At 43.3% G+C, this 27500-nt stretch overlaps 2 protein-coding genes across 6 annotated transcripts in view; both read left to right on the forward strand.

Moving 5' to 3' along the window:
* LOC115551008 (SH3 and multiple ankyrin repeat domains protein 2) overlaps positions 1 to 16382 on the forward strand; it is a 40620-nt gene extending 24238 nt beyond the window's left edge. For 3 of the 4 annotated variants that reach the window (XM_030366461.1, XM_030366463.1, XM_030366465.1), the window contains 13 exons: positions 733 to 815; positions 1448 to 1572; positions 3983 to 4118; positions 4408 to 4494; positions 4958 to 4981; positions 5524 to 5648; positions 5848 to 5962; positions 6316 to 6627; positions 7195 to 7309; positions 7861 to 8024; positions 8379 to 9093; positions 11203 to 12348; positions 12710 to 16382. In XM_030366461.1, the coding sequence (XP_030222321.1) occupies positions 733 to 815; positions 1448 to 1572; positions 3983 to 4118; positions 4408 to 4494; positions 4958 to 4981; positions 5524 to 5648; positions 5848 to 5962; positions 6316 to 6627; positions 7195 to 7309; positions 7861 to 8024; positions 8379 to 9093; positions 11203 to 12348; positions 12710 to 13241 (3679 nt within the window). In that variant the 3' untranslated portion in view covers positions 13242 to 16382. The remainder of the gene's footprint in view (positions 1 to 732; positions 816 to 1447; positions 1573 to 3982; positions 4119 to 4407; positions 4495 to 4957; positions 4982 to 5523; positions 5649 to 5847; positions 5963 to 6315; positions 6628 to 7194; positions 7310 to 7860; positions 8025 to 8378; positions 9094 to 11202; positions 12349 to 12709) is intronic. The other variant, XM_030366464.1, reaches the window with a different exon arrangement.
* A 10059-nt stretch (positions 16383 to 26441) lies between these two features.
* The window catches only part of ano1b (anoctamin 1, calcium activated chloride channel b), a 23330-nt gene continuing 22271 nt past the window's right edge, over positions 26442 to 27500 (forward strand). Inside the window, exon 1 of one of the 2 annotated variants that reach the window (XM_030366484.1) lies at positions 26442 to 26913. In XM_030366484.1, coding sequence (XP_030222344.1) covers positions 26815 to 26913 — 99 coding nt within the window. In that variant the 5' untranslated portion in view covers positions 26442 to 26814. The remainder of the gene's footprint in view (positions 26914 to 27500) is intronic. The other variant, XM_030366483.1, reaches the window with a different exon arrangement.

Here is a 27500-nt window from a genome sequence, read left to right on the forward strand (position 1 = left end):
CGTAGCGAGGGGAGTAGCACGACGTTTAGCGCTCATGGAGTGTAGTCGATGGGCTCGGGTGTAGGGTTTGACCATGTGATGGATGTAGGATGCGCCAGAACCGCTCGCAGCCCGGTAGGCAAAAGTACCAGTGACCTGGATGGGGTTCTGGCAGCCAGCGGTAGAGAGTGCTGGATGCGGGGGGGGGGGGGGGTGTGGTGTGGGGGAGCTCGGGTTGCCCCGAACCCCCTACTGAATCTCAAGCACTCCGCCAGCTTGTTAACCAGTGGAACTGAGAGCAGGAGGCACACCACCAGCGTTTGTATAAATAGACTATATTAATATATAAATAATCCACTTTCAGCTGTACAGTGTTCAAATTAACCAGTTATGTAAATGCAAATACTTATGCTCTACCTCGCGACTGCATAATGCTGTCCGCTGTTACGGAGGACAAAGAGAAGTATTAAATCAGGGACAGTCGTTTGGGTTCTAACTCAGATCCTTTCAGCGAGGAGCAAGCAGGGAACCTGATTGGTTTCTGAAGATAGCTGTATTTCTCTGGGAGCGTGATGGGTATCTTCAAGGATGCTTTATTATGCCGTCCATAATTCCGCAGACGGATGCCTGTGTATTGGCAGCTTTCCTCCTCCCAATGCACTCCAGGGGTTGGGACAAAGGGCATAGTTCAGGCATCAGAGGTCATGGTTAATGCGAACGGCTGCAGTAACGCTCTGATCATGACGTCCACAGCAACCGTATAATTGATGAGAAGACTGTGGTGCTGCAGAAAAGGGACAACGAGGGATTTGGATTCGTGCTGAGAGGGGCAAAAGGTACCAATGGAGCAGTTTCTTTTTTCAACGTCATCATTTCCTTGTGCTTGTCCCTCACTGCTCCTGCTACCCCCCAGCTCACTCTTGATTCACCGTGGGTTTGTCAAAGCCTTGTAACAAGCAGCACAACGGGAGGAGGGAAAACGCTACACGGGAGATGTGGATGCCACACTCTATTGTCGACAGAAAAGCATTTGCAATGCTTACAGCGTTGTGATTCTGTGCTGTGATCCTGCTTTTCCCCATAACACCCCTCTAAATATTGGCATAGTATCTAGCTACCATGCGCATCAACAACAGCGTGATTTCATTATAACGATTCATGCTGACCAATTCCCTTTAGGACAACAAGGAAAGCAATGCAGCCTTTCATGTTTCATCCACGATATTGACCTAGGACAAACACAGAAAGGACAACAAGGAAAGCGATACAGCCCTTTATGTTTCATCTCCGATATTGACCTAAGACAAACACAGAATAATGTTGACCTCCTTGTTTTTATGTTTACGTCACCGTCTCGCATCATACGACTAGTGGGTCACTTTGCAGAGCAATCTCAATGTTACCAACCCATGTTGATATGACACAGTGTACTAGTCTAATGCACCCGTCATGTGTGTGTGGTTCGTAGCGGACACGCCCATCGAGGAGTTCAGCCCGACGCCAGCGTTCCCGGCGCTGCAGTACCTGGAGTCTGTGGACGAGGGCGGTGTAGCGTGGCTGGCAGGTCTCAGGACCGGGGACTTCCTCATTAAGGTCTGTACCCTGAAACATACACACCATGGTCGCCAAACTATGTATGGAACCATCTCCCCCGTCTCTCTGCGATGCCACCAGCCTTGCCGTCTTCAAAGCCTTGTATTTTTACAAGGCTTGTAAAAATACAACTACTAATATACACTACTGCCTTAAACACTTAGTCCTCAACTTACCGTCCACCACCCTGTCTGTGTGTATGGTGTGTATGTACCCTGTCTGTGTGTACCCTGTCTGTGTGTAAGTAAGTACCCTGTCTGTGTGCATGTACCCTGTCTGTGTGTATGTACCCTGTCTGTGTGTAAGTAAGTACCCTGTCTGTGTGCATGTACCCTGTCTGTGTGTATGTACCCTGTCTGTGTGTATGTACCCTGTCTGTGTGTAAGTAAGTACCCTGTCTGTGTGCATGTACCCTGTCTGTGTGTACGTGTCCTGTCTGTGTGTATGTACCCTGTCTGTGTGTAAGCAGGGGCGGATCTAGCCATTTTGGGGCCCTAGGCAAAATATAGACATGGGGCCCTCATTTTTGAAACACGTACACAAAACAAGTAACCATCCCAATACTCTTAGAATCGCAATAAACCCATAGTGCACTACCACTCAACTCTCCACAGTAAAATCTGTTTCAGATTTCTCCAGCCTTTGCCAAAATTACATGTTTATTACTCAAACGAGAGAGAGAGAGAGAGAGAGAGAGAGAGAGAGAGAGAGAGAGAGAGAGAGAGAGAGAGAGTGAAGAATTTCCATTCTCTGCCAGAGATACAAAATGATCTTGCACTTAACAGAACTAAAATACAAAATGGATATGAGTCTATGAAAACCACCATTTACATTTAAACAGGACCAATGAAAAGATTTTGTGTGTGGACAGGAATAACAGTGGCTGTGTGAGTGAGTGAGAGACAGGCAAAGCAGTGGTTCAGTGTGAGTGAGTGAGTGAGTGACAGGAGAGAGAGAGAGAGAGAGAGAGAGAGAGAGAGAGAGAGAGAGAGAGAGAGAGAGAGAGAGAGAGAGAGAGAGAGAGAGAGAGAGAGAGAGAGAGAGAGAGAGAGAGAGAGAGTTTAGGTGTGCAAGTGGTTAAGTTCTCCATCTTCAAATGTCCATTTTCCCTGTTGCCTTCACCATTTCATGTGAGTAAAACAGTGTGTGTGTGTGTGTGTGTGTGTGTGTGTGTGTGTGTGTGTGTGTGTGTGTGTGTGTGTGTGTGTGTGTGTGTGTGTGGCAAAGCTGTGTGTGTGTGTGTGTGTGTGTGTGTGTGTGTGTGTGTGTGTGTGTGTGTGTGTGTGTGTGTGTGTGTGTGTGTGTGTGTGTGTGTGTGTGTGTGTGAGACAGAAAGCATTTGTAAACACAAAGTCCTACTGTTGTCGTCTTCTCAAAAGTCTTCACATCAGAGAAAAGTGGTGAGCAGCAGTATAGAACCCCAACAGCAGAGCCTGTCGCAAGTTCAGCAGCGGCTGCTGTGGCAGCAGCAGGTGTAAAAAATGAAGTCAATTTCGGCAGTGTATCTGTAATTCTTTTCTTCTCAGCTTTTTGTTTTCGTTTAGCACAACCACTATCATAATTCCGCCGCTTCATTTTCACCGAGTCGCATCCCTCTGCTTTGGTTTGAAGTACGTTATTTCGTGCTGCGCGCGTTACTACGTAATCATATTCTGGACTAGTCCAATGCACAATGGAGGGGGGCATCTGTGCTGGAAAATTATTATTTAGGCATTAGTTCGGCGTTATGTTGATATTTTTGTTATTTTTTTCTACTAGAAATGTTTTTGTTTTTTTTACTTTACATAAGTAATGGCTGGGGGGGTCAGATTTGGGGGCCCCTAATAAAGACAGATTTGGTTGGGGCCCTAGGCACTTGCCTAGGTTTGCCTAATGGAAGATCCGCTTCTGTGTGTAAGTATCATGTCTGTGTGTATGAATGTATGGTTGTCTCTTGTGTTTGTATTTAATGTCTAATGCTGTTATTTAGTCTTCGTAAATGTTTAGTATTGTATTCCGTTCTGTATATATATATATATATATATTTATATATATATATATATATATATATATATATATATATATATATATATATATATATATATATATAGTATTGTGTTGACATTATTTTATTGTATAATTTTATTTAATTTCTGATTCCTATGGCAACAGTACCACTCTTCCCAGTTTTCTTATTTAACTAGGTCGTACTATAACTGTTTGAGCTGCAGCTGCTGCTCCAATTCTGATCGCGTGCTTCGGTTGTTCTCAGGCTCACTTGTCACTTCGGATGAAGCGTCCGTTAAATGACTCAATGTTGTGCGCCGAGAGCCCTCTGGGCCGGAAAGTAAGACTGTGAACAACACCAGACGCTCGTCGGGTGTTGTGGGTGGTCAGCAGTGATCATGGTGTCGTCCTGTCCTGTGTGTAGGTGAACCAGGACAATGTGGTGAAAGTGGGACACAAGCAGGTGGTGAACATGATCCGACACGGAGGGAACCGGCTCATCATCAAGGTGGTGACCGTCAGCCGCACCCTAGACCCGGAGAAGACAAACCCCAAGAAAGGTGCCGCTCAGTCTCCCCTTTTTTTTCCCACCCATATTTTTAGCCTCTTCTCTTCCTCTTCAATCCATGCTGTGTCCTGTTCACAATGGAGGGGCCTATATCATTGCATAACACATCACCTCTTCGTTGTCTGTGTTCCTAACACTTGTGGATCAGAAACAAATGATGGGGGTGGTGGATGTAAGGCTAATGTTTCACCGAGAGCTGCATCCATGGAACCCGCTAACATAATGACTGAGCGTGTAAGCATTGGTGTTTGATGAGAATCTGTCGGCTCCTGTCCTTGTAGTTCCCCCTACCCCAAGACGCGGACCATCCACCCTGCTGTCCATGGCTATGAGGTCCAAGTCCATGACTTCAGAGCTGGAGGAATTATGTAAGACCAACATATTAAACATTACCCATCATTGCAACAGTCCCATGCTAGATGCTCTCTTTCTGCCATCCCTCTTTCCATCCGTGTTATAGAGAGGTAAACACACACAGGCACAAAGACTACACATAACTCAATCCGTTTTTATGTTAAGTTTGTGTTTATGTATGTTTGTGCCTATTTTTGTTTGTGTGTGTGTGTGTGTGTGTGTGTGTGTGTGTGTGTGTGTGTGTGTGTGTGTGTGTGTGTGTGTGTGTGTGTGTGTGTGTGTGTGTGTGTGTGTGTGTGTGTGTGTGCACTCATGCGTGTGCATAGGATAATATTTTCGGGGTCCTTTTATTTTCTGTGTTTTTATTACAATTTGCAAACTATGTTGATTTTGTCACATAATTAATCTAGACTGAATTATCCAAATAAATAATGTTATTAATAGGGTATTCATCCTCTGTGTGCTTTCTTTGTCTAGCTACACTGAAAAGGAAGAAGGATGGTGAGTCTAAATGTTGTCTGTTTTCATGTGGTAAAAAAGTATTGCCATCCCAAGTATGGCAACGTGAATAGTGCACGTTGAATGATCATCTCAAAAGTCTTTCGTTATTTGAAGGTAGAAGCTGTACTCTTCAATAACATCAACACAACAAATCAAACAACCCTAACCAAGAGACATTCTGTACAGGAAAATAAAGTTGTATTCTCTTGGGTAATATGTTATTTTCAGTTTGGTTCATTAGCATTAACAAGCTCATTGCCATTTCTCCTCAATATTTTTTGTGAATCTGGATCACAACAATTCAGTGTTTTATATGCATTCCGAGTTATGTACATTGTTCATCGCCTAAGCCATACTTTTGTTAATTGTGTCCTGTGTGTGTGTGTGTTTGTGTGTGTGTGTGTGTGTGTGTGTGTGTGTGTGTGTGTGTGTGTGTGTGTGTGTGTGTGTGTGTGTGTGTGTGTGTGTGTGTGTGTGTGTGTGTGTGTGTGTGTGTGTGTGTGTGTGTGTGTGTGTGTGTGTGTGTGTGTGCGTGTGTGTAGATGACCATGCAGAGAAGCCAATGTGGGACAGTAACCGTAACAGCACACCTAACGTAGAGAGCAGAAAACCCCCACCAAAGACACGCTCATCCAGTCGCTACTCACCCTTCAATCCTGAGATGAATGTAAGCACATTCTCCTCCATTAAGTAGGCTAAAACTCAGCAAGAAATGTAGGCTGCATCTCTGCTTGAAAGTAGGCTGAAGCTCTATTTGATGTTGTCCCCTGAGGCCAACTTTTACATTTTTGAAGTGGTGGTGATTCAGGGGCAAGTATGTACCTTACTTTTCCCTTTGTACTTTTCTGATTCCTGTCTCATTGTAGTCCATTGGCGATATCCAGGAAGTGCCTCCGCCGAGCCGGGCAGGACCAACGAACGCCAGAGCAGCTTACCTCGGTATTCCTAAACAGGGAATCATCAGGAGACAGAAATCCATCGGTAAGGACAGCACTGGTTCACTGACGAAATACACGTGTCTCACTCAAGACCATGATGCTTGAACGTACTCGATCTTTACATTTAATTGATTTGGTAATTTAGTTTTAATGAGTAATAATTATATTTTACATTTATAATTAAAATAATAATAATCATCCTCCTCATCATCATAGCATTTTTATAAACAAAATTCCAATACTGTGTTACTGTATTGAACATCCAATTTACTGCTGCAAAGGAGGTGAAGCAAACACTATTTTGCAGTGCAACACCGTCATCTCTGCCACTGCCTTGACCTTAATAAATAAATAAACCAACACTGCTGTCCCATGGCTGCACGCGTCCCGCCCCAGGGGTCACCGAGGAGGAGAAGACCTTCCTGTCCCCCCCCATGCTGAAGCTGGCCCGGAGCCTCTCCATGCCGGACACCTCCGAGGACATCCCCCCGCCGCCGGCCGTCTCCCCCCCCTCTCCCCCGTCCCCCTCCCCCTACACCTCGTCCCACCCCCAGGCCCCGGAGCCTGAGGAGCGGGTGCTGTACGGCGGGGCGGTGTACCCCCGGTTCCCCCAGAACGGGGCCGCCCCCGGGAAGGGCGGCCCTCCCGCCGCGGAGAAGGCCGAGGACAGCGAGGACGCGGCCTGGAAACGGAACGCAGCGGGCACAGGTCAGTCTGGGGGCACAGAATAAATAAATAAAAGTCAGTTTGGAAAACTGACTTTTTTTTCTCCATCTAATGTCATTCTAATAAAACACAATTTTCCTCCTTATCACGAGTTAACATATTGGAGAATAAACAATGAATGAAATGTACTTACTGATTACAGTATTGGGTAATGTAATGTGAAATGAGCTGTGACAAAGACCAATAAGGTTCTCTGTACCAGATGTGAATGCTCCACAGCAGGTGAATATAACACAACTGAATGTGATATGTAGTCCGTTAATTCCCATTTTGAAATGATGATGGGAGCCACCATCACCTTCAGAAGTGCTGCACTCACTATACAGTCATTTATTTCAGTGCTGCTCTAGACCTTTCTGTGTGAGACCGATTTCAGAGCTTAGAGGTGGCATTTCTTCAAGGACTTCCATTTTATGTGCCATATCCGTTTATTGTTTATATTTCAGAGGCAGACCTGAAGCTGTCTAGACTCCTCTGTCAAAGGGTCATTTATGAATCAGCATTAATAACCACAGCACATTATCATTAACCCATACACCCATCCTACAGCCCAGCAGAGTTTTCTCAACCGCTGTACCCCAGCCCAGATCCCAGAGAACCCGTACTCTGACCGGGCCAAGCTCAGCTCCAACATGGGCTCATTCAGCGTGAGCAAACAAGCAAGGTACTCTTGTTGTGTCACTCTTTATAACCACTCTGTTTGTGTCCAAAGCTTTATCATTTGGAGGTCATCAGACCATACCAACTAAATACAGGTGTACCGCCGTGACCAATGAGTGAAGGGAGATTGGTTCGGACTGACACAGTCTGAAGGACCTGGCCACTACTTTGGCCGATTTGTAGTAATCCCGGTAACTGGTACTTAGTTACTAATTCCATAAATGATTTTATGGGAGATGTATTACTTGTGTATATCGATTTCTTTCTCGATTCATAAAGCACAGTTTCCCAGGCACCAGTGCTGGCAGTGAAGGAGAAACACGCAGATGCCGACGTAAAAACCAACTTTATTTATAGATATCTAGCTAAGATATGGAGGAGACGGTTAGGTTTATATATAATTAAAAAATGATGGACAATTCTCTTCAAATCCCTTCTTGTCTCGGTTTCACATCAACATCCAATTCTCTTCACCATTGTGACTCCCCGACCATTTCCACCACCACCACAACCACCACTGCCACAAACAAACCCACCATCATGTGCCATCATAAGGAAAGGGATGCTGATGAAGCAGCCAAAGGTGGAGGACAAGCCAGAGAAGGGGTCTTCCATCCCCATCCCCACCATCATCATCAAGGAGCCGTCCACCTCCAGCAGCGGTAAGAGCAGCCAGGCCAGCAGCATGGAGGTGGAGCCTGGAAGTCAGGATCTGCCAGGTAGGCTGGGAACATGGTGCTGTATGGATATAGCAGGGCTCTAAATATAGCAGGGTGACTCACACTCCTTCATGCAATGTTTAAAACAAGGGTCTGCCAAGTCTAGCGACCGTCCCGGGGTCATACTTTTTTTGCATTCTGTCAAATGAAAATAGAGCCTGATCACGAACACTAGTCACGCTACTCATGTATCTCTGTTGCTGTATAAAGTTAATGCATGCATAAATATGTACGCAGTTGTTCGTCGTATTTGTTGTTCATTTGTGTCGTCAATCATTTAGTATGGCATGGCTTAAACATCAGAAGAGTTGGTGATCTGCTGTTATTCAATGGTTCTCAAATCTCTGCTTTTAGGCCAGCTCCGGCCAGACACCACCCCCGACACCAGCAGTGTCTTCGTGGTGCCCACCATACGCTCCCGGAGGCTGGCCGACCTGCGGAACTCCGTGTCCTTCAGGTCCACGGACCTGGGTGACGAGGAGCCCGCCGCCCACGCCCCGTCCCGCCTGCGCCAGTCCCGGTCCATCGACGAGGGCATGCTCAGCAGCGACGAGCACTTCCGCCGGCTGGTGGTCAACCCCCTGTCCCTGCTGAACATCCCCGACTCCAACGGCGGAGGCGCGGCGGCGGGACACCTGATGGACTGCAACGCCCCCGAGCCGTCCATGCTCCGAGCCCCCCTCAGCACCCGGACCGGCCTGCACCACTCTCAGCAGCACCAGCACCACCTCAGCCCCCTCAGCCTGCCCGTCAAGACGTACACGCCCACTCTGTCCTCGCTGTCCTCGCCGGCCTCCCCGTCCATGGGATACGGACACTACCTGCACCCGGTCACCGGTAAACCCTTGGACCCCAGCTCCCCGCTGGCCCTGGCGTTGGCCGCCAGGGACCAGGCCATCAGGGGACAGAATCAGCCGCAGCCGCTCAAGACTCAAGAGTCGTCCAAGTCGGACCTCAACATGCCGTTGTTCATCGATACCAAACTGGCTCGTCCGAGCGCGGAGTCGTCCTTTGGCAGTGCGACGGTGACCCCGTTGGCCCGCACCGGGCCCAGGGGAGCCCTGCGGAGGTAAGGCTCCCACTGATCCCAGCTCAGTTCCTACCGAGGGTTACATTCACACCAGGACAAGGGAAACGGCTGGTGTGATTTGCCATCACCAGCATGTTTTCTCTTGTATCATCTGTCTAGCGTTTGGCAAGTTAGTCGACAATCTCTGTATTTATTTCCTCATCTGGCTCTAGCTCTTACTCCATCACACACAAGAAGCTGACTTGCACTCCTATGAGACTGATCGCTAAAAATGTATTTTAGGAAAAGTATGAATGGCCAACTCATCATAAGGAGGTGTTCTGCTGACCAGGCTGCTTGCTCTGTGGCCTGTTTTTAAATGTGTGAGACAAATGTGATGATCTGTTTCAGACAACCAGGGAGCGGGGGCTTCAGAGCCTAGTCGCATACATGTAGAACAAATCAATGTCCCGAGTAGATTTCACATTCATCCCCCTAGATGTTCCAGACCGCTGATTGACAAGCTGTATTTTTTTTCAAATGATCCCCATATTGGGGTTTATAGTTGGGTGATGAATCCCCACCTAGTGTACATTTGGTGTAAGGACATGTTATGTCGGTTGCGCAGAAGTAGGAATTGAAAACTGTTTACAACATTGTTGCTTGGCATTTTCACAAAGTATTTATATAACCCATGCTGTTGCAAGAATGTTGAGGGCTAAAGGGTAGAAACAGGAACATGATGCATGAAGCATTTCCAAAAAGCTGCCCAGCTGACCAGCTGATTTATGATGGATCATAAATTACAATCTCCATTTTAATTGGGCCTATAATATAAATAGCATGGTGAGGACAGGGTGGGTGTAACTGCTCCCTTGCTAAAAAAGAGTCCCAGTACCTGCTAGCCGTAGTGGACCTGACCGGAACGATCAAAGCCCACCCGGGTACGTTACCATGGTAACCACGGTCCACTGTTTATGCGTGCAATAGCATGTGTTTAACCTAGAGAGAGAGAGAGAGGTCTACAATGAAAAAAACATTCTGCAAGTGGTGTCGGGGTTTTAGTTCTATTTTAAATACACGTATCAAATAGTTGTTTACTATTGCAGCTCAACAATACAGCCACCTTAGTCCTCCCACTGGCTGCGCTTCAGTCCCCACTCTCTCCCTCACAAGCCTTGTTAAATAAACAATCACCGAGATGAGCTGCAGCTGGCCTCAATTGGCGGTGGCCTGGTTGTTGTAGTCTTTTGTGGTAGTCTTTTTCGCCAAGGCAATCTTCCTTCTACCTTGAGCTGACCTATCTTCCATCTATGTGTGATGCCACACGCCCAGCGTCGTCAGTTGCACGTTAATTATCGTATTTGTACGATCATTTTGCTCTCTATACAATGTAGGATAAATAATGAAAAGTCGTGCATCAAATATGGTGATTTGTATGTATAATGTTGAATTAATAGCAATGTACTATTCACTCTCTGATGTCTGTCCTTAACACTCCACATCCAGAATGAACAGTTTAGTCCACTTCTGTATGGCCCACTCTGCTGTCTGGAAATCTCTCTTGCACTGGATTGTCCTGGGTTCATGGGAAACCTTTAATCAGATATGAACTATGCAGCTTTATACATGGGAAATCAGATAAGTACCATATTGTTAATAGGAAAGAAGGAATAATTCAACCTATTATTACTTAAAATCTCCATGCCCCCTTTATTTCCATAGTTGATGCGGGAGCATCCATGACCCCTCACAACTGAAACTGTTTCATACGCAATTCTGAATCTATTATCATAATATTATTTATAATTAACAATCTCTCTCTCTCTCTCTTTCTCTCTCTCTCTCTCTCTCTCTCTCTCTCTCTCTCTCTCTCTCTCTCTCTCTTTCTCTCTCTCTCTCTCTCTCTCTCTCTCTCTCTCTCTCTCTCTCTCTCTCTCTCCCCCCCCCCTCTCTCTCTCTCTCTCTCTCTCTCTCTCTCTCTCTCTCTCTCTCTCTCTCTCTCTCTCTCTCTCTCTCTCCCTCTCTGTCTCTCTCTCTCTACACACACACACACACACTATTCAGATTTCAATATTCAGAAAAACACTGAGAAAATCCAAAGCTGTTAGCATTCCCGATGTGTTGTGCCGCACTGCCCTCCTGTGAACCATGTGTCCCGTTCCCCAGGCAGATGACCGAATCCAAGTACGAGACGGACACCAAGTACGAACACCCGCTGGCCAAGGACAAGAAGAGAGCGGAGCCCACGCAGCGGGACGAAGACCTGTCCCAACACAAGCGGGCCGGCCTCCTCATGGTGCACACCTCGGACCGCACGCGCCGCGGCTCCTCGGGGGGTCTCTTGGGGGGGGAGGAGCGGGGCGCCAAGAACGCCGCCTCCAAGGACCACAGCCAGCCGGCCTCCGCGCCGCCCTTGTCTCATAATCCGTCTCACATCCACATCTCCCCGCACAAGACCTTCATCACCGTCAGCGCGGCCGAGGAGCCCGTCAAGCTCCCGTTCGGCATGATCCCGCCGCCGCCGCTGGCGTCCGTGGACATCCCCGAGGACGAGCTCTTCCCCGAGTCCCTCCCGCCGCCGATAGAGTTCGCCAACAGCTTCGATATCTCTGAGAGCCAGGCCAGCAGCATCGCCGAGCTGCTGAAACAAACCAACAACCTGTCCTCTGACCAGGCCCTGGCCATCACCGAGATCCTGAAGCAAACGCAAAACGCCTCGCCGGGCTCCGCCTCCGCCGCCCGCCAGAGTTCCGTCTCCCCGTTCTATCCCTCCTACTTCCTGCCCACAAACAGCCAGCATGAGATAAAGTGTGCACCAGCTGGCCTGACCAACACCATGCTTCCTATTTATCCCGAGGTCTCCCTAGACAGCTTCGGGCCGGTGGGCGATTCAGGGATAGAGGTGGAGGTGGACAGCAGGTCGGTCGGCGGGGACCCCCAGCTGGAGACCACCGGCACTGTGTCCAACGTCTCTTCCATGTCCACCCTGTCCTCGGAGGGGGGGGGCGAGGGTCTGGACCCTTGCTCCGTCTATGCAGACGGTCAGGCCTTCACCGCCGCGACCATGATCAACAAATCCAACAAAAGCACCAAGGTGAAAACGCACAATGTGGTGCTCCACCACAGGAGCGGGAAGGACATGGGACACGAGGGCATGATGGCACATCGGGACGAGAGCTCCTACAACGGAGGAGGACCTCCCTCCTACGTCCCACCTCCTCCTGCACCTGGGGAGGGCCCGCGCACGCCCCGGGACGGAGGAGAGGGGAAGCTCCCTCACATGTCTAAAGCTGGAGAAACAAGGAGATCCAGGTAGGATGCTTACCCTTTCTTCTTGCACATGTTACCCCTCACCTCTTTCATCCAGCTGGGAGGCACGGCCATAGCAGTCAATGGAAGGTGCGATGACGTCACACTGATCACTGCGTAGTCATAGGCTCACCAAAAGTGTTCTTTCTGTCACATTCGTCTGTCATTTGTCTGACCTTGAATGAATAGGTAGTGGATCTTGGGTGTCTTTGGTTTTATCACATATTGGATCTACCTGAGCAGTTTGCTACAAGCCCTCACGGATCACGGATGTACATTTCATGCATCCCTTTTGCTTTGAGGTACATTCTCGTCTGCGTGTTCTTCATGAATTCAACATTTGTGTTCTCCCGTGTCCTTCCAGGAACCCGGACTTCTCCTCTGGCGTGCCGCGCAGGAACACAGTCACCTTCGCTTCCACGACTGTCCTGTCGTCGCTCTCGTGCCAAGAGGTCATCACCAACTCCAGCGCACTCTCCGGTTCCAACCAAAGGTCCCCCTCCCCGAGCCTCTCCCCTCCCCCTGACGCCGGCCTCAGGCATCCCCCTAACACCTCCTCCTCCTCCCCCTCCTCCCCCGCCCTGGCCGACCTCTACGTGCTTCCGCCTCTGGGCTCGGGGATCTCCCGCTCGTCCTCCCCCCTGCTGTCGTCGCCTTCCGCCTCTTCCAATAAGCCCTTCGCCTCCAAGCCCCTGGTCCTCTGGAGCAAGGAGGACGTGGCCGACTGGCTGGACCACCTGAACCTGTCGGAGCACAAGGACGCCTTCCTGGACAACGACATCGAGGGGAGCCACCTGCCGTCGCTGCAGAAGGACGACCTGGTGGACCTGGGGGTCACCAGGGTGGGGCATCGGATGAACATAGAGAGAGCTCTGAAGGACCTGATGGACATGTAGCTAGGTCTGAGCGCACGGGGAGGGAGGTGGCCCTGCTGCACACCGCACAACATTGATGGCTTTAGAACGTGGTGGTATAATGCTGTAATGTTTTACTGTATGACTGTTTAAAATGCTGAAAGACTTTATATATATATATACATATGTAGATATAGTACATTAGTTATCGATTCAACTAGATTAGTTTGAAAAAGTACTGTTTCAAAAAGTAGTGAAAGAGATCCAGCAGAACTAATACTGAGTAATAGTTGAATATATTTAATTGATATCCCAGGTTGAGATATTACTGCACACCAAGCTTGAAGAAACAAACATGGAATAGACATAGTCGTTTTGTGGAATATGTCATTTTTTAACAGATGACTGTAGAGGAGTGTAATTTATAGGTTTAAAGTGTGGACATTTTAACTCTCTCACATCTGTTGAATGTCAAAACACCACCTGCTGAGTGGTGCCTGTGTCCGTGCATTTTTCTACTTTCAGGACTTTTCACCTTAAGTATTTGGTTAAAAAAGAACTTTTGGGATTTGCTGCTATTCCAGTCTTCTTACATGATAATTGTAAACAGATACAGACTGTATTTTATCAATTGTGGCCATTTGCAACCTTTTTGCTAATGATACAAATATAGAGCAATGTTGAATGAGATGTACTGCCCATACACATAATCCTGGCCTTAAGGGAAGTATAACTTTACAAACATATTATATCAGATTATATCATCTCTTCTTTACCAAACATTTTCATTTTTTATGTTATACATGGGTATGTTGCCAACTGTAACATATTATGTACAACATAACATTTGATCTAAAGATAACCATTCACAAACATATCTAACTAAACATTTCTAAAACAAATTCTACAAAAGTGAAATCATAAATATAAACTGTCCACTTCACATTAGGCTTATTATGTTCATGTTACTTTCATTTTCTGAGGCCTAAAGTATATAAATTTATGTTTGGGTCTTGTTCTAGATCAAGTGATGCATGTTTTAATAATTAGATGAAGGAAAAACAGGCAGCATATGAGAGAACTATAAATAAATTGTAAATCATAATTGAAGCTGCAGCAGACAGTCCCACACTTAGAGCCATGCCATGTGTAAGTGTACCAATGCTTATAAGCTAATAGAATAAGATGGTCATTATGAATCCAGGGGTGTTTTCTTCCTCCCATTTTGTCATGTAGGTAGGTGTCCATGGCAGCATGATTAGACACAAATATGCAATTCACACACAGAACCACACCATATATTCAACAGTGGCAGTTACTGTCCAACATTAAATATTTTTTGTATTTTACATTGTATTGCTGTATTAAACAATATCGAGTCCATAAACACTATGGGGTGTGGAAAATGTACATACTTTGTCGTACGTTAGCTGTCCAACAGAAATCCCTCCGAAATCGACTATTTTATCTTCACTCTCTTTCGGATTTCTTACCACAGAGCACCAATCTAATTCCAAGCAGCGATGCCAACTCATACTCCCACGTCTAAACGAGCAGGTTACAGCCCAGCGCAGAGACAAAGGCTGCTCGCATCGATGCATTAACATCACATGAATGGACCGCTTGGATGACAAATGCTTGCATTGCAAAGTAAAATATCCATCTCAGAATTGTGCAGTTGCTAAATGCGATGCCACAAACATGTGCACTTTCTAGAAAAAGGGTTTCCTCAGGAATAAGTAAGTAGCACTGAGATGCCAGATACGTTCAGTGCTCATTTGATGATATGCTTCACAGGACTTTGTACACACAAAAGTATATAGTGACTTTGAAAGGTGATTGTGGATTTGTATACTCCTAGACATCTTGATTAACATTGACCTTAACTGCAGATGTGGTGCATGGTGGCATTTTACATTGTGAGGAACTTTTTTGGGCCATTTTAATAAATTTAACAAGTGAACAGGAATATTTTATTTTGTGCTATTTATAAAAAGATTTAAATTCTGTATTTTGTGGATTGTAAAGTTCTGGAGGCTGATGACAGCAATGTGCCAAAAAAGGGAAATCTTGCTGAATCAAGCTGGAGTAATTTGAGATCATGTTCAACTATTCCTTTATATCCATTAAACCATTTTGACCGCCATTATTTTTCTATAAGGTACGCCAACCTTGTTATGCATGTGCAAAGAAGCTGCAGATTGGTTATTTTTGGAATACTACAGAATAACTGATATTTGTTATTTGTTATTTTGATGACCACAGTTACAATATTCTTTAAAATGAAAATGATTATTGATTCTTGATGCTGATATGCATTTCAAATGTTAGTGATAAATAATGCGAATGAAGGTCACTAATTGAAACCAATTTTATAACTGTTGGGGCAATGGACAACAGTTTCTTGAGTTATATTGTGTTTTTATTTTAATCTAAAGCATGAGTTGTATAGTTACACACATGCACACAAAGACTGAAATTATCTAAGAAGCAATATGTATTTTTTTTCTTTCTTGTCACGTGGGAAAACTGTTCCATAGTATGTCTCTGACATATTTCTATGAGCAGCTGTGAAATGTTTCAATGGGTATCATGTGGAGTTTTCAGTTCAGCCAACTGTCCTGCAGCTGCCCACAGGGTGGGACGCTCATTCATAGCTGTGCATCAGTTAGCCTGAGTTTAGTCTCTGGACTAAACTTGACACATCATCGCAGTGGTATGGTCAGGTGGGGACTCAAAGACCACCTTCTTCTACACATTGTCTCAATATAATAAGATGTTTACAAAGTTATTTACACATATTTATTATTTAAAAAGATAGCTAAATGTAATCGTTTTATCCAATATTTTTAGATATTAGTAAATTGTCTTTGAATCCAGACCTGCCTCACCACTGCATTGAATATAGGATTTTTTTTTTACTTTGTCGTAGAACAAAACAAAAAACATTGTTGGAAAGGTCTCTGCTTGTAGGGTAACATTATGTACGTTTGAGAGATGAACCCTGACCCCCAGGGGTCATGTCTGTATCTCAATAAAAGGTTAACAGTCAACGGTTTTGGGCAGCTCTGGACATCTACTATTAAAGGGGAACTACCATCAATTGGGGCCACAGCGCATAATGCCCTAACATGTCAGCACTTTGTCTTGTACATATATAAAGCTATTCCCAGACTAAATTAACCCGGAGTAAGAGAATCATTTAATTTTTCACTCATTCCTTCGATATGAAATGGCTGGGAGTGTATCGTGCAACTGTCATGGTAGTTCTCTTTTGAATTTGACTTGATATTTAGTTCAACATCGATTGAAGTAAGGTATAATTAAGCAAAATAAGCACAACATTATGTGGATTCATTCGGCTACCTAAAGGCATAGAACATAATTGTCTTCAACTGGCCGAAGGACCATTTTGCAATCCGGATATGTTTTTGGGTGGATTTTATGTTTTCTTAATTATTCAGGGCAGTCAACATTTCCCTTTGGCAGTCCACGATATCAGCCAGCTTTGGAGCCACTCAATTATTTATATGTAGAACTTTTTTTAATGAAGGGAATCCTTTTTTCAAGATGCGGGAGTGAGCATTCTGTTCCAAAATATATCTTCTCAAATGTTCACTCAAACAAATGGATGACACTTTAATATGGTAAGGATCTAGCGAAAATTCCGAAATGCTTCCAATTCCTTTGAGCACATGGTAATCTAGTTTTTTATATCTATATGACAAAATGTGCAATTTATCACATGATTTTGGACTTTATCATAAATAGTATGATCTTGTCATATGCATTGTGCTTTCATGAATGAATGAATATGACATGAATGCATGCATCTTGTCATATCTATATGCATCCATGCAATGTTATTACATTAAGTTTGCAATCCCACTGAAAATATGTCTGATTAACAGAAGATTTTTGTCTTCCACGTTCCCTTCACTTGTCTGTAAAGGTTTCAAATCAACAATGTGTAGATTGGCCATTGCAAAATACACTTATTGCAAGCTTCTTTCACTCATGCAAATCATTTTCTTTTCATTAGATAATATCTGTAACATACAAGGTGTTACTCCGCCCCTTCCAGTTTGTGGTTTCCGGCCCAGGCTTTGTGTCGTCTCCATCCAGAAGTTCTGCTATAACATAGTAAGACCACTGGATCTGAGAGTACCAGACAATGTATAATATGATACAATGTGTAGTGGTTACATGAATGTACCATTCAATTGTATTGAATGAATTGATGAAATTAAAGAACTGTATACCGTGATTCTTCATCACGGTATACATATATTCTACACTTAAGACAAATTATAGAACAATAACTTATTTTGTGTAAATTATAAGAAAGACTTTTGCTACGTTTTATATAAAGTTGCATCCTCACTCTTTTTCCTTTTTCAGAGTCTTTGTGGTACTTGTGATTATACTTTCAAAATAACCACAATTGCATAAGTCCATTTATCAGAGAATAATATAGTAGATAAATTTGAAATACCTATATTGTCTCTTTAATGTTACATATATATACTGCAGATACTGTATGTATTTATTTATATGTGTGGTATCTGTGATTGGCAAGCTACCCAACATATTTTTTCATCTATTCACCACTCCTCAACATGTCGGAACACAATTCACACCACAACCACTATATTTTGGAGCTCTGCTAGCTATCCATCATTTATCCAAATGTCCAAACATGGCACAGGTTTTACAACTGACATGGGGCTGAGTAATGAGTATATGTCTTCATTTTTTAAATGCTTTGATGTGCTTCATAGGACCAGCCAGGCAGAAAGTAACGCCGTGAGCACCAGTGAACAGCTAGAGGCACACTTTGCTGCAGGACCAGCATCAGCTATAGCATGGGAGATGGGCAGAACGTTAAGGCTGTTGCAGCAGAGATGATAGATTACAATTTTTATATTATGATATATTGTTATATTTATATACATTATTATAATCATATGAATGGATGCAGTTTAATATTCAAACGTAAAGGATCACCATGCTTGGTTTTGTTAACATAGAATTACAAACATCAAATGGTATGTAATTTGAGCCAAACAATGATTTTTTTTGTCTGCTCTATCTCAGTGTCAGGGTTTCTCAATAACACAGACGTTCTCACCTCTCCATTGGAAGTAAAAGCAATAAACAAACATGACAGTTGTTAGTAAGTGTAAAGTAAAGGTCCATACCTCCTAGGTGGTGCACTGACCTTGTTCCCCTAGTGATAAGGAAGATAGTGTTTTTATTGGAGCTTGGCAGACTTTTAGTTTAACCTTCCTTCATGGTCTCACAGAGGGCTTTAATTCGAGCCAGAAACGTAGGTTATTCTGATGGGCTGGCCATTAGCTCACAAGTTAAAGCGACAATCAAAGTCAAAAACACAAGGAAGATATACTATATCACCAAAATGCAATACAGACAAAAACAAAAATAAGAACATGGGAAGACACATTTGAACATAATCGGTAATTGAAAGAGCTCTGGGTTGGCGTTAGGAATGGGGTTGTCGCTTGGGCTGGGGTAATCAATTGTCAGGATGACAATTTAAAGGATAACCTTCCCAACCATCCCTTGAATGCTACATGGTTTTGAGTGGTATATGACTCCCTCTCTAGGTTAATACGTGCTATTGCATGTTGACCTCTTATCGGCTGATGAGGTTCCCGGTACCTGGTGTTGATGAAGCGTTGATGCGACACACCTAAATATTTTATATAGGATGAATATAGGCCCCACTTAGGACATAATAACATCATAGTTGAACATACACATGTTAAGTGTTTTTGATAGCAATTAAAGTTAATTATGTTTCTCTTTGCTTTCATGTCAAACAATGACAAATGTGTAATCGTGTGTAGGGTTGAGCAGAATGTAGGTCTGTCAAATATCCTGAAACATTGACAGAGCTGGTATAGTCCTTCTGGCATGTCCACCATAGGAAGGCGAACGTGTATTCAACACATTCTATGAATTCAATTGTCTCCCATTTTTCTACGACATTTAGTGTTAACTCGTACTTTTTGGCTATTTTGAAGTGATATCCTTATGATAAGGTGTGCATTCCTCTCGCTGATTTCATCATCTTTCTTTTATTTTTATCTTTATAATGCATCCTTTTGTTTAACATTCGACCCACTTTAAAAGCAGCAACGATGCGTCTGCTCAATCGAATGCATTTTACCAGTCTCCCAGCACAGTACTGTAACTGGGAGGAGAGAGATAACTCCATGAGAAATTACCCCCACCCCCCAACTCAAATGAAAGCCCTATGGAAAACGGCTGAACTTTCCAAGCAGAACATCTCGGAGTCCCTCACAGTCCAGTGTTCCTCTCCTAACTACCAAGGATACTTTTATTTTGTATCCTCCGCTGCGCCGGTCTGGAGAAGGAACCAAAAGGAGGCTGAGGTAACGCAACTGCATCCCTGTTCATCTACCACTTGTTAATGTTGCACTAGGTTCTGTTCAATATAGATGGAGGGGATTGGTTTAAATGTAGTCAGTAAGTGATTTATTGAGGCATAGCAAATGAAAACAAAACTTTATTTTTATATTTCAGTTCGAGCGTGTTTTTCAAATGGCGCCATTCCTCCTTGAATGAATCACGTGTTATTCTTACAGTCATGTAATTATATCTTCCTGAATGAATAACTTGTTATTATAACGATAATATTATTATATCCTCAGTGAAATAACAGCAAATTGCAATGTTTAGAGGGGTTTTCTTTTGCACGAACACATCATAGATTTAGCCAACATATTTCACATGTCATTAAAACAAAACAGTTTTAAACTGAGCTCCTGAAAGTGGGCTACCGTATGCCTTAGCATGCCTTAAGTTATCTTAGTATGAAATTATTTACAATCGTAATGTAGATACCAGGTCCACTCCTGATTATGTGAATGAGAATTAAAGGGACATTCCTTTAACCCTAAAGTAATCCCATCTCACCACAATACAACCTGTCCCACAACAATGTAACCTGCGTGTCTCCAGTGAATTGTTTGAATTCTCAAATTTCCAACTTAAGTTGCAGTTTTGGATTAAATGTGTAAATAGAAACATATCGATACTGAGTGAATATAACTTAATATTCATGTTTTGATAGTGAGCAGCTAGCTATAGTATTGCCCTCTTATCTATCCAGAGATGTCTCTTAGACGGCCGCCATTGTTGTTTACATCACTCTGACAGTTAATGGGGATGCCTTGTGACATTTGACACTGAACAGCCCACACATAGCACATTGAATGATGGTTATTTCTACCGAATGTGGGGTAACAAGTTGCAATCACACACTGAAAAGAGTATTTTGGAACCAATGTACTAAAGGTGAACCATGTAACCATGCGCCTGCATCAGTAATAAGCCAAGGCTGGAGACAATGCAGAGATTCCACTTTCATAATGAATATCAGTCTGGCCTTTTTTTTTTACCAGAAATTGATTTCCCCATATCTCTTCTCCCTCCTCTCTGTTTTCTGTTCGTCTTTTCAAATTGTTACTCATTATTCTTCAGAATTTGGCGCTCCGAGTTCGTCATGAACTAAAACTGCCTTCCCTTTTGCTAATTACAATGAGGTCAAGGCAGACTGGTGAACCTGCGTATTCAGAGTGGTCTCATGAGGCTAACGATACAATATTGGATTGAAAAATGTTTATCTCAAGAGCAAACAGCAAACCTCCCACCACCAGGTCCTCCTCGAAGAGATGAACCTTGTTCCCAGTCGTTCCCATCTCACGATGGACAGTACCTGGAAGATGCTTCCAATATGCGGATAGTGGCGAGTGAGAGGGAGGGAAATGCGTTCCCTATTTTACCAAAAAAGTCAAAATGTCTTCCTTATCAATGTTGTTGTTACGTCTCCTTATCTTCTTCTTCCTCTGGAGACATCAGTGGTATAAGGGATCAGAGCTGACCGGATAATATCCCATAATACTCAGCATCTGCTCCTGGTCTAGGTAGATATCAAACCATCCCATGTGATGAGCAGTTAGTAGGAATAGCAAATCCACCCCATGCTCTGAATGCAAACTCTGTCCAGAGTCACTGAGGACTTAGTGGTAAAGTGCTGTGTTTTCACATTGCAATGTGTCATATAAGGTGCCCTGGAGGTTTAAGTAATGCAAAGTATTCTGGAAAATACTAGATTGAGGGGTGTAAAATCTGGTACAGTTCAGTTAAAAACCTTAATGGTGCAGTGTCAATGTTTGATACACAATCCCAGCTAATTATACTTGGAGAAAGGATTGCAATACAAACGATACCAGACAATGCAATAATAATTAATAAAAAGTAAGACAATGCAAGATACCAGACAATGCAATGTAAGAATCTTAACTTTGACCTTGCAGTGATTAGCTGTCTCTGGCACAGACAGAGGCAGCGAGAAGAATGAAAAAAGGAAGTGGAGATAGTAATGAGCAATTCAAAAGAACAACTACACTTCGGAAAGCAACTGGAATTAGCAGTTAGACTCAGTAAACAATATATGATAAAATCTTCGACCACTAATAACACCAACCTTAAAGTACTAGTAATAATAGGAAGGTAACACAGAGACACATCACATGGGAATGCCTGGTTATCAAAACATTACTCATGCAGATAATTGAAAGGTCAAATATTGTTAAAAAATGTAGTCCTTATGTAACAATAATATTAATTACCGAGATAATTGCTTTAGTGATAAGGTGATTGAGACTACATTCAATACATATCTTTTGTCTTTATAAAGTGGTCATCAACAATCATCAGAACCCTAATTTCCAGAAAGATTGTGTTATCAATAGCAGAGGGGAGGGTCTCAGGGTGCTCTGTATTCAGTACATAACCTTTAAAGTTTGGTACTTATGAAAACAGGAGGCTCTGGAAAATGTAACATCTCATTCAGCTTCTGTAATGAACTTGAGGGGTAAACCAGTAATACGGTGACAGGGATCATACAAAGGGTACTAAATCAACTTTGTAAATAAATGGGTAAAGAAAATAAACCAAATCAAGGCTATACAATATGTATTCACGCGGAAGGGTAGGCTAGCTACAGATAGCACCACAACAGTCGAATCTTGTTCTGGAGTCAACCGAAAGAAAGTCCATGTGGTCCAGGGCAGACAGAGAGAGATTCAATGAGATGACCGGAGATTCTGACAGCAAGAGGAAATGGAAGCATAATGCAGGACCCAAGCGAACAAGGCTGCAAAGTAAACAAGGGTTCAGAAGAGTGGCTTAGAGGAAGTTATATTTGGGTTGTTTCACAGATCTTGACACAGGCCAGCTGCTCATGTGCGTGACAAGTATTTTTCTGAGGAATGGGCCATTGTGGTCGAGAGAGGAAAGGGCAGTGAGGAGAGAGAGAGAGAGAAAGAGACAGATAAGCATTAGCCAGCTAGATCTTTAAGTGACTCGTAGCAGAGAGAGGGGTATATCCTACCTGGAGTTGCTCAACAATTATAATCTATGAATAATAATAATTTTACCAATATGCTATTAATGAAGAAAAATATGTAATGGCTCAATATATGATGCACAATGTTTCTTTATGACATAGCTCATGTGATAAAAATAGTGAGATATTTGTTAATGTAGATCAAAGTTTCAACCCCTTCCATTGACCTTTCCATAAAAATGTTTGTCTTGCATGTATTCTTAGAATTTCTAAATAAGTTTCATCCACAAGGAAGTTGCTGTAATATATATTGTATAAATAAAGTAATCATAATATTATATATTAAAGTCTGGTTCTCCCTTCTGGAGTCATTACCATATTATTATAATTACATCCATCCAGCATCCATCCAAAAGTACATGCAACATTTACTTTTCAATATTTTTGGGATAAAGGACTCACTTGTAAAAACTGAGGAAAACCCTTTAGTTCATGTTTCCCTCTGTGACTCAAACCAACGATACTTGGCTGACTCAAAGTCTAACGGTCTTCTGGGTCCTCAACAAGATTCTCAAGATCCTCTTAGCTTACAGCAATTTGTTATATTTGAGTATATATGATTGGATATAGAATCCCTCTGTCTATCAGTATGAAATCTAGATAATTAATCACCCAACTGAGTGAAAGAGCTTGGCAAAGGCCATTCAAAAATGTTAGAAGAGACCGAACACTAGCAGAAGCCGCAATCCTACGCCTTAATAAACTATTTCGATAAGAAATAACATTCAATGCACCTCTGGCCTTTTATCCTTGTGAATCATATATATCTTACATTCATCCTGTAGACCAGAGAGTCTCTGCTTCAGAGCAACCCTGTTGACCCATCCCAGCAAGAGAATACCCAGAGACGGGAGGAACAAGAGCACAGGTTTACGACGGAAGGGGAAAGGACCAAGGAGAGGAGGTGTGAGGGACAAGAGGAAGGTAAGACACAGGTTGAGAGAAATGTATCTGAACGAGCCGAATCGACTCAAATGTGAAATAAATGTGTGAAATATTGTTTTGTTCAGGTGTGCCGAACAAAAAAGTTGAGGTTTCGACCACAAATCTGATTGCGAAGAAAGAGATTCTAAAGTGATGTGAATCACAAAATCAAAAGGGGGGATTCTAATAAAAAACATACCACTCCATCCCATCTATGTTTTCATATGAGGCACCTTGTTACCAGTTAGCGCGTTGGGATGTGTAGAATGGCTGGTAAAAAACACTTATTTTGACCACTTGGTATTCTTTGCATCTTTATTTGCTTCTGTGCATTGAACTATATTTATAAGTTTCTAAGTTATTCTGGAACAATAATCAGATTTTAAAATACCATATTATATGCCACGGAATGATTTATACACAATCGAAACCAATGCAACAGAACCTAATAATAACCTACATTCTTCTTTATAACTTTGTATGCAAAAGCAACACACACACACTGTGATCACAGCATAACTACGACACATAGCCCAGAGGGGCCCCAAGGCCCCCGAGCAGTAGGGGCCCCTCACGACTTCAACCCTTTGTCTCTTTCCCATGGACAGATCCTATAACAATGTCAACATTATCATCCTGTGACCTCCCTGGTTGTCTTGTGTGCCTGTACATCTATAGATATAGATATCTATAACCCTAACCCTAGATATAGATATCCATATCTATAGATATGTACAAGTGTGTAACATGTCCACACCTTCGTTGCAAAGCTCCAGATACCCAGCTTTGATTGACAGCTGTCCCTCATTAAGAATCATTAACCACAAATTGCTGCCCTCAAATACCCTTCTGTTTTAGTTCCCCCCCCCCCTCCCAGCAGTGTTGCGGTCACCACGGTCAGGGAGACACCTCGCGTGTCTCCCTGGTTTCATGTTGCTCCCTGTGTTTGTAGTTCTGCCAAGTGGTGATTGAAACACTATCGTCTGCACTGTACCGTGCCTAAGCAGTACGGAGTTAGAATTCACTTCTCCGCCTCCTCTCTGATGTCCTCAAAGAAAGATGCTTAGCATGTCATTGCTTAATTTTTATATAAGAATAATTCACTTATTCTGAAATCCTTATTTGTCCGTAGGACAGTGATGATATTACTTATGTGTACCCATAACAAAAACATTAAATGGAAAACGTTTTCTTGTGTTTTTGGTTTCTTCGGAAGAGAAAATAATGTAGCATTTAAACTACTTTGTTGTTTGTAATTCCCAGGTGGCTTCTGTTGAGCTCTGTCCTCTATCGGAGCCCCCTGCTCCGCACTAGCAGAGGGCCATGGACTGGACTGAGAGGCCCTCAGAGCTGCTGGATAATGTGTTTGATGACCAGGGCTACCAGCATGAGAGTATTGTGAGTCAAATCTAAACCTAACACTAATTATATCCATGTTAAATGGACCCCACTGATATGAACTGCTGTTCAGACCTTCTTTAGTTTTGCAGTATGTGTTGTTGATGTGCTTTTGAGACAAATTTCTTGAAACTTCCAACCCTATAAATGATGTTCCTGGGTTTCACAAATAGTTCATAATATGAAGTCGTGCAACTCCTGTTATGCAAAATAAGTATTAAATGAGGCAAAATTCTACAAAGAAGTATAGAAGAAAAGCAAAATGCCAATTTATTGGGGTAAACCAATCATAGCACACGATGCAAGCCCCCCACACATGTAGAAGCACCATTGTTTAGAGCAGGCCACATCCTGATATCCTGTGAGAAGTGACCTTCCCTCCCTGCACTCTGCTCCCAGCCTTTACTGAAACACATGTGGGGTTTTTCTTGGGAGTATTGTGAGCCCGTGCACTAACGTCCCCCTTTTTTTCCCTTTTATTTTTGCTTTTTTTAACTCTTAGTCTAAAAATACCACTCCATCCCGGATGTAAGAGATGTGTGTTATGCAAGACTCTGGCAATTCAAGTGTCAAGATGGAATGAGAGACTGCGTAGACAGTTTCTGGGTCTCCAGGCCCACAAAGTAAACAATTATCTGAGGCATTTTCCTGGAAAGACATGAAAGAGGACAGATAGTGGCCAAAATTAACTTCAAAATTAAAGTCTTACATTGGTTGATTAAAAAACAACAAATATCACAGAGCCTTTTCTTGCCTCCTCTCAGTTGGATCTATGTATTTGTCTATCTTTTACGTAATAAGATAAAAGAAGTAGGACTGTTATTGTATATATTGTATGTATATATGTATATATATATATATATATATATATATATATATATATATATATATATATATATATATATATACTATATTTATATAGACTATATTTATATCTATTTTTTTTATATTTCCAGAACAGATTATTGAAACAACATTGCCCACATCTCACAAACACAGTAGATGAATTATAGCAATGCAATTCATACTGTCATCATTGTTGTCCTATTGTGAGAATACCGACAACAACCGGGCAACACAAAGCCGCCCAGCGACCAGTGTTAAATCATCCTGGTCTGTGTGAGAGGGCTCTTGGCAAATGTTTGTGTTCCCTGAGCCATGTTTACTTTTTCAGACATGTAATGAATCTTAACTTTGACCTTGCAGTGATTAGCTGTCTCTGGCACAGACAGAGGCAGCGAGAAGAATGAAAAAAGGAAGTGGAGATAGTAATGAGGAGACGGAAAGACATGGAAATCCAGACATTTGTATCCAGTTGGTTTTTGCAGTTAGCGAGAGAGCAAGAAGGAGAGGGTGAGAGAGGGAGAGAGGGAGAGAAAGAGAGAGAGAGAGAGAGAGAGAGAGAGAGAGAGAGAGAGAGAGAGAGAGAGAGAGAGAGAGAGAGAGAGAGAGAGAGAGAGATGGGGGTGAGTGCACCTCATGTATATCGTGGCTTTATCGTTGTCTAAGTTTAGATTCTGGCTCCAAAGACCGCTTCTCAAGTAACGAGTCCAGGCTCTCCAGCACACCCACTTCTAGAACACAGACGGAACCATAAGACTGGGTAAAGCCCAAACGGATGTAGGAGCCACCAAGGCAAGAAGGCACAGGAGACAGCTAATTCTTCTGCCATTGGCATACCATGTGAAGGAGATCCAGGGTGATAAAGAAAGAACTACAACCCCCCACACCCCCACCCCGGAAAAGAAGTGAAGCATTCAGTGTGACAGCAGCTCCCGTTGCCCCCTGCGTGCGTGCTTATTCCTCTATTACTCTGTTAGCTGTAATGGGAACATGGCAGAGGAGGGAGAAGAGTCTTCTGGCTGTCCCACAGCCCCCCAACAACAGTCTCCACATTTTCTTCAAGACGTCATATTCCACGGCAAGTTTGAAGTGAGTGTCAAAACAGGTTCACTTAAAGAACCCGTGGGAGAGATTGAGAATGAGATATTGGCTTTCAGCTGGCAAATGATGCTCCATTAAAAGACAGCAGTCTAAGGAGTGATTGGGAAAATACAAAGCAGAAGAAGGAGCAGGATGAGCAGTGAGCTTGCATGTTTACATTCACTCAATTAAACTTGGCTTTAGGAGGAGTGATGCCCCATCGCCCTTCCCTCTTCAAAAAACAATACCCGACCAATAATGTTGTGATGTCATAGAACGTCTATAGGTGGTGTCTAAACTCGATGTCTGTAGACGTCACATGGAGAAACCGCTGCAGTAGTTACAGCAGCAGAGTTTAACAGGAGAGGATGTCTTCAAATCGGCTGCGAGGTGTGCCGAATACTTCAGGTGCATGCTACAGTGATTTGAGGTATGCTTAATGGGACTCTGAGCGGGGCATTAGATCAGTTAAATCAGGGTTTGTTGTGACTCAGAACCACTGCGTGGAACATGGCGTGAAATTGCACCGTAAGTGGAAAGAAAGGGAACACACACACGCGCGTTTTGGCCAGGCCGGCAGCCTCGTAAATCCAGAA

Source organism: Gadus morhua, chromosome 9 (assembly GCF_902167405.1).
Source record: "Gadus morhua chromosome 9, gadMor3.0, whole genome shotgun sequence".
In the NCBI taxonomy this organism is placed as follows: Eukaryota; Metazoa; Chordata; class Actinopteri; order Gadiformes; family Gadidae; genus Gadus; species Gadus morhua.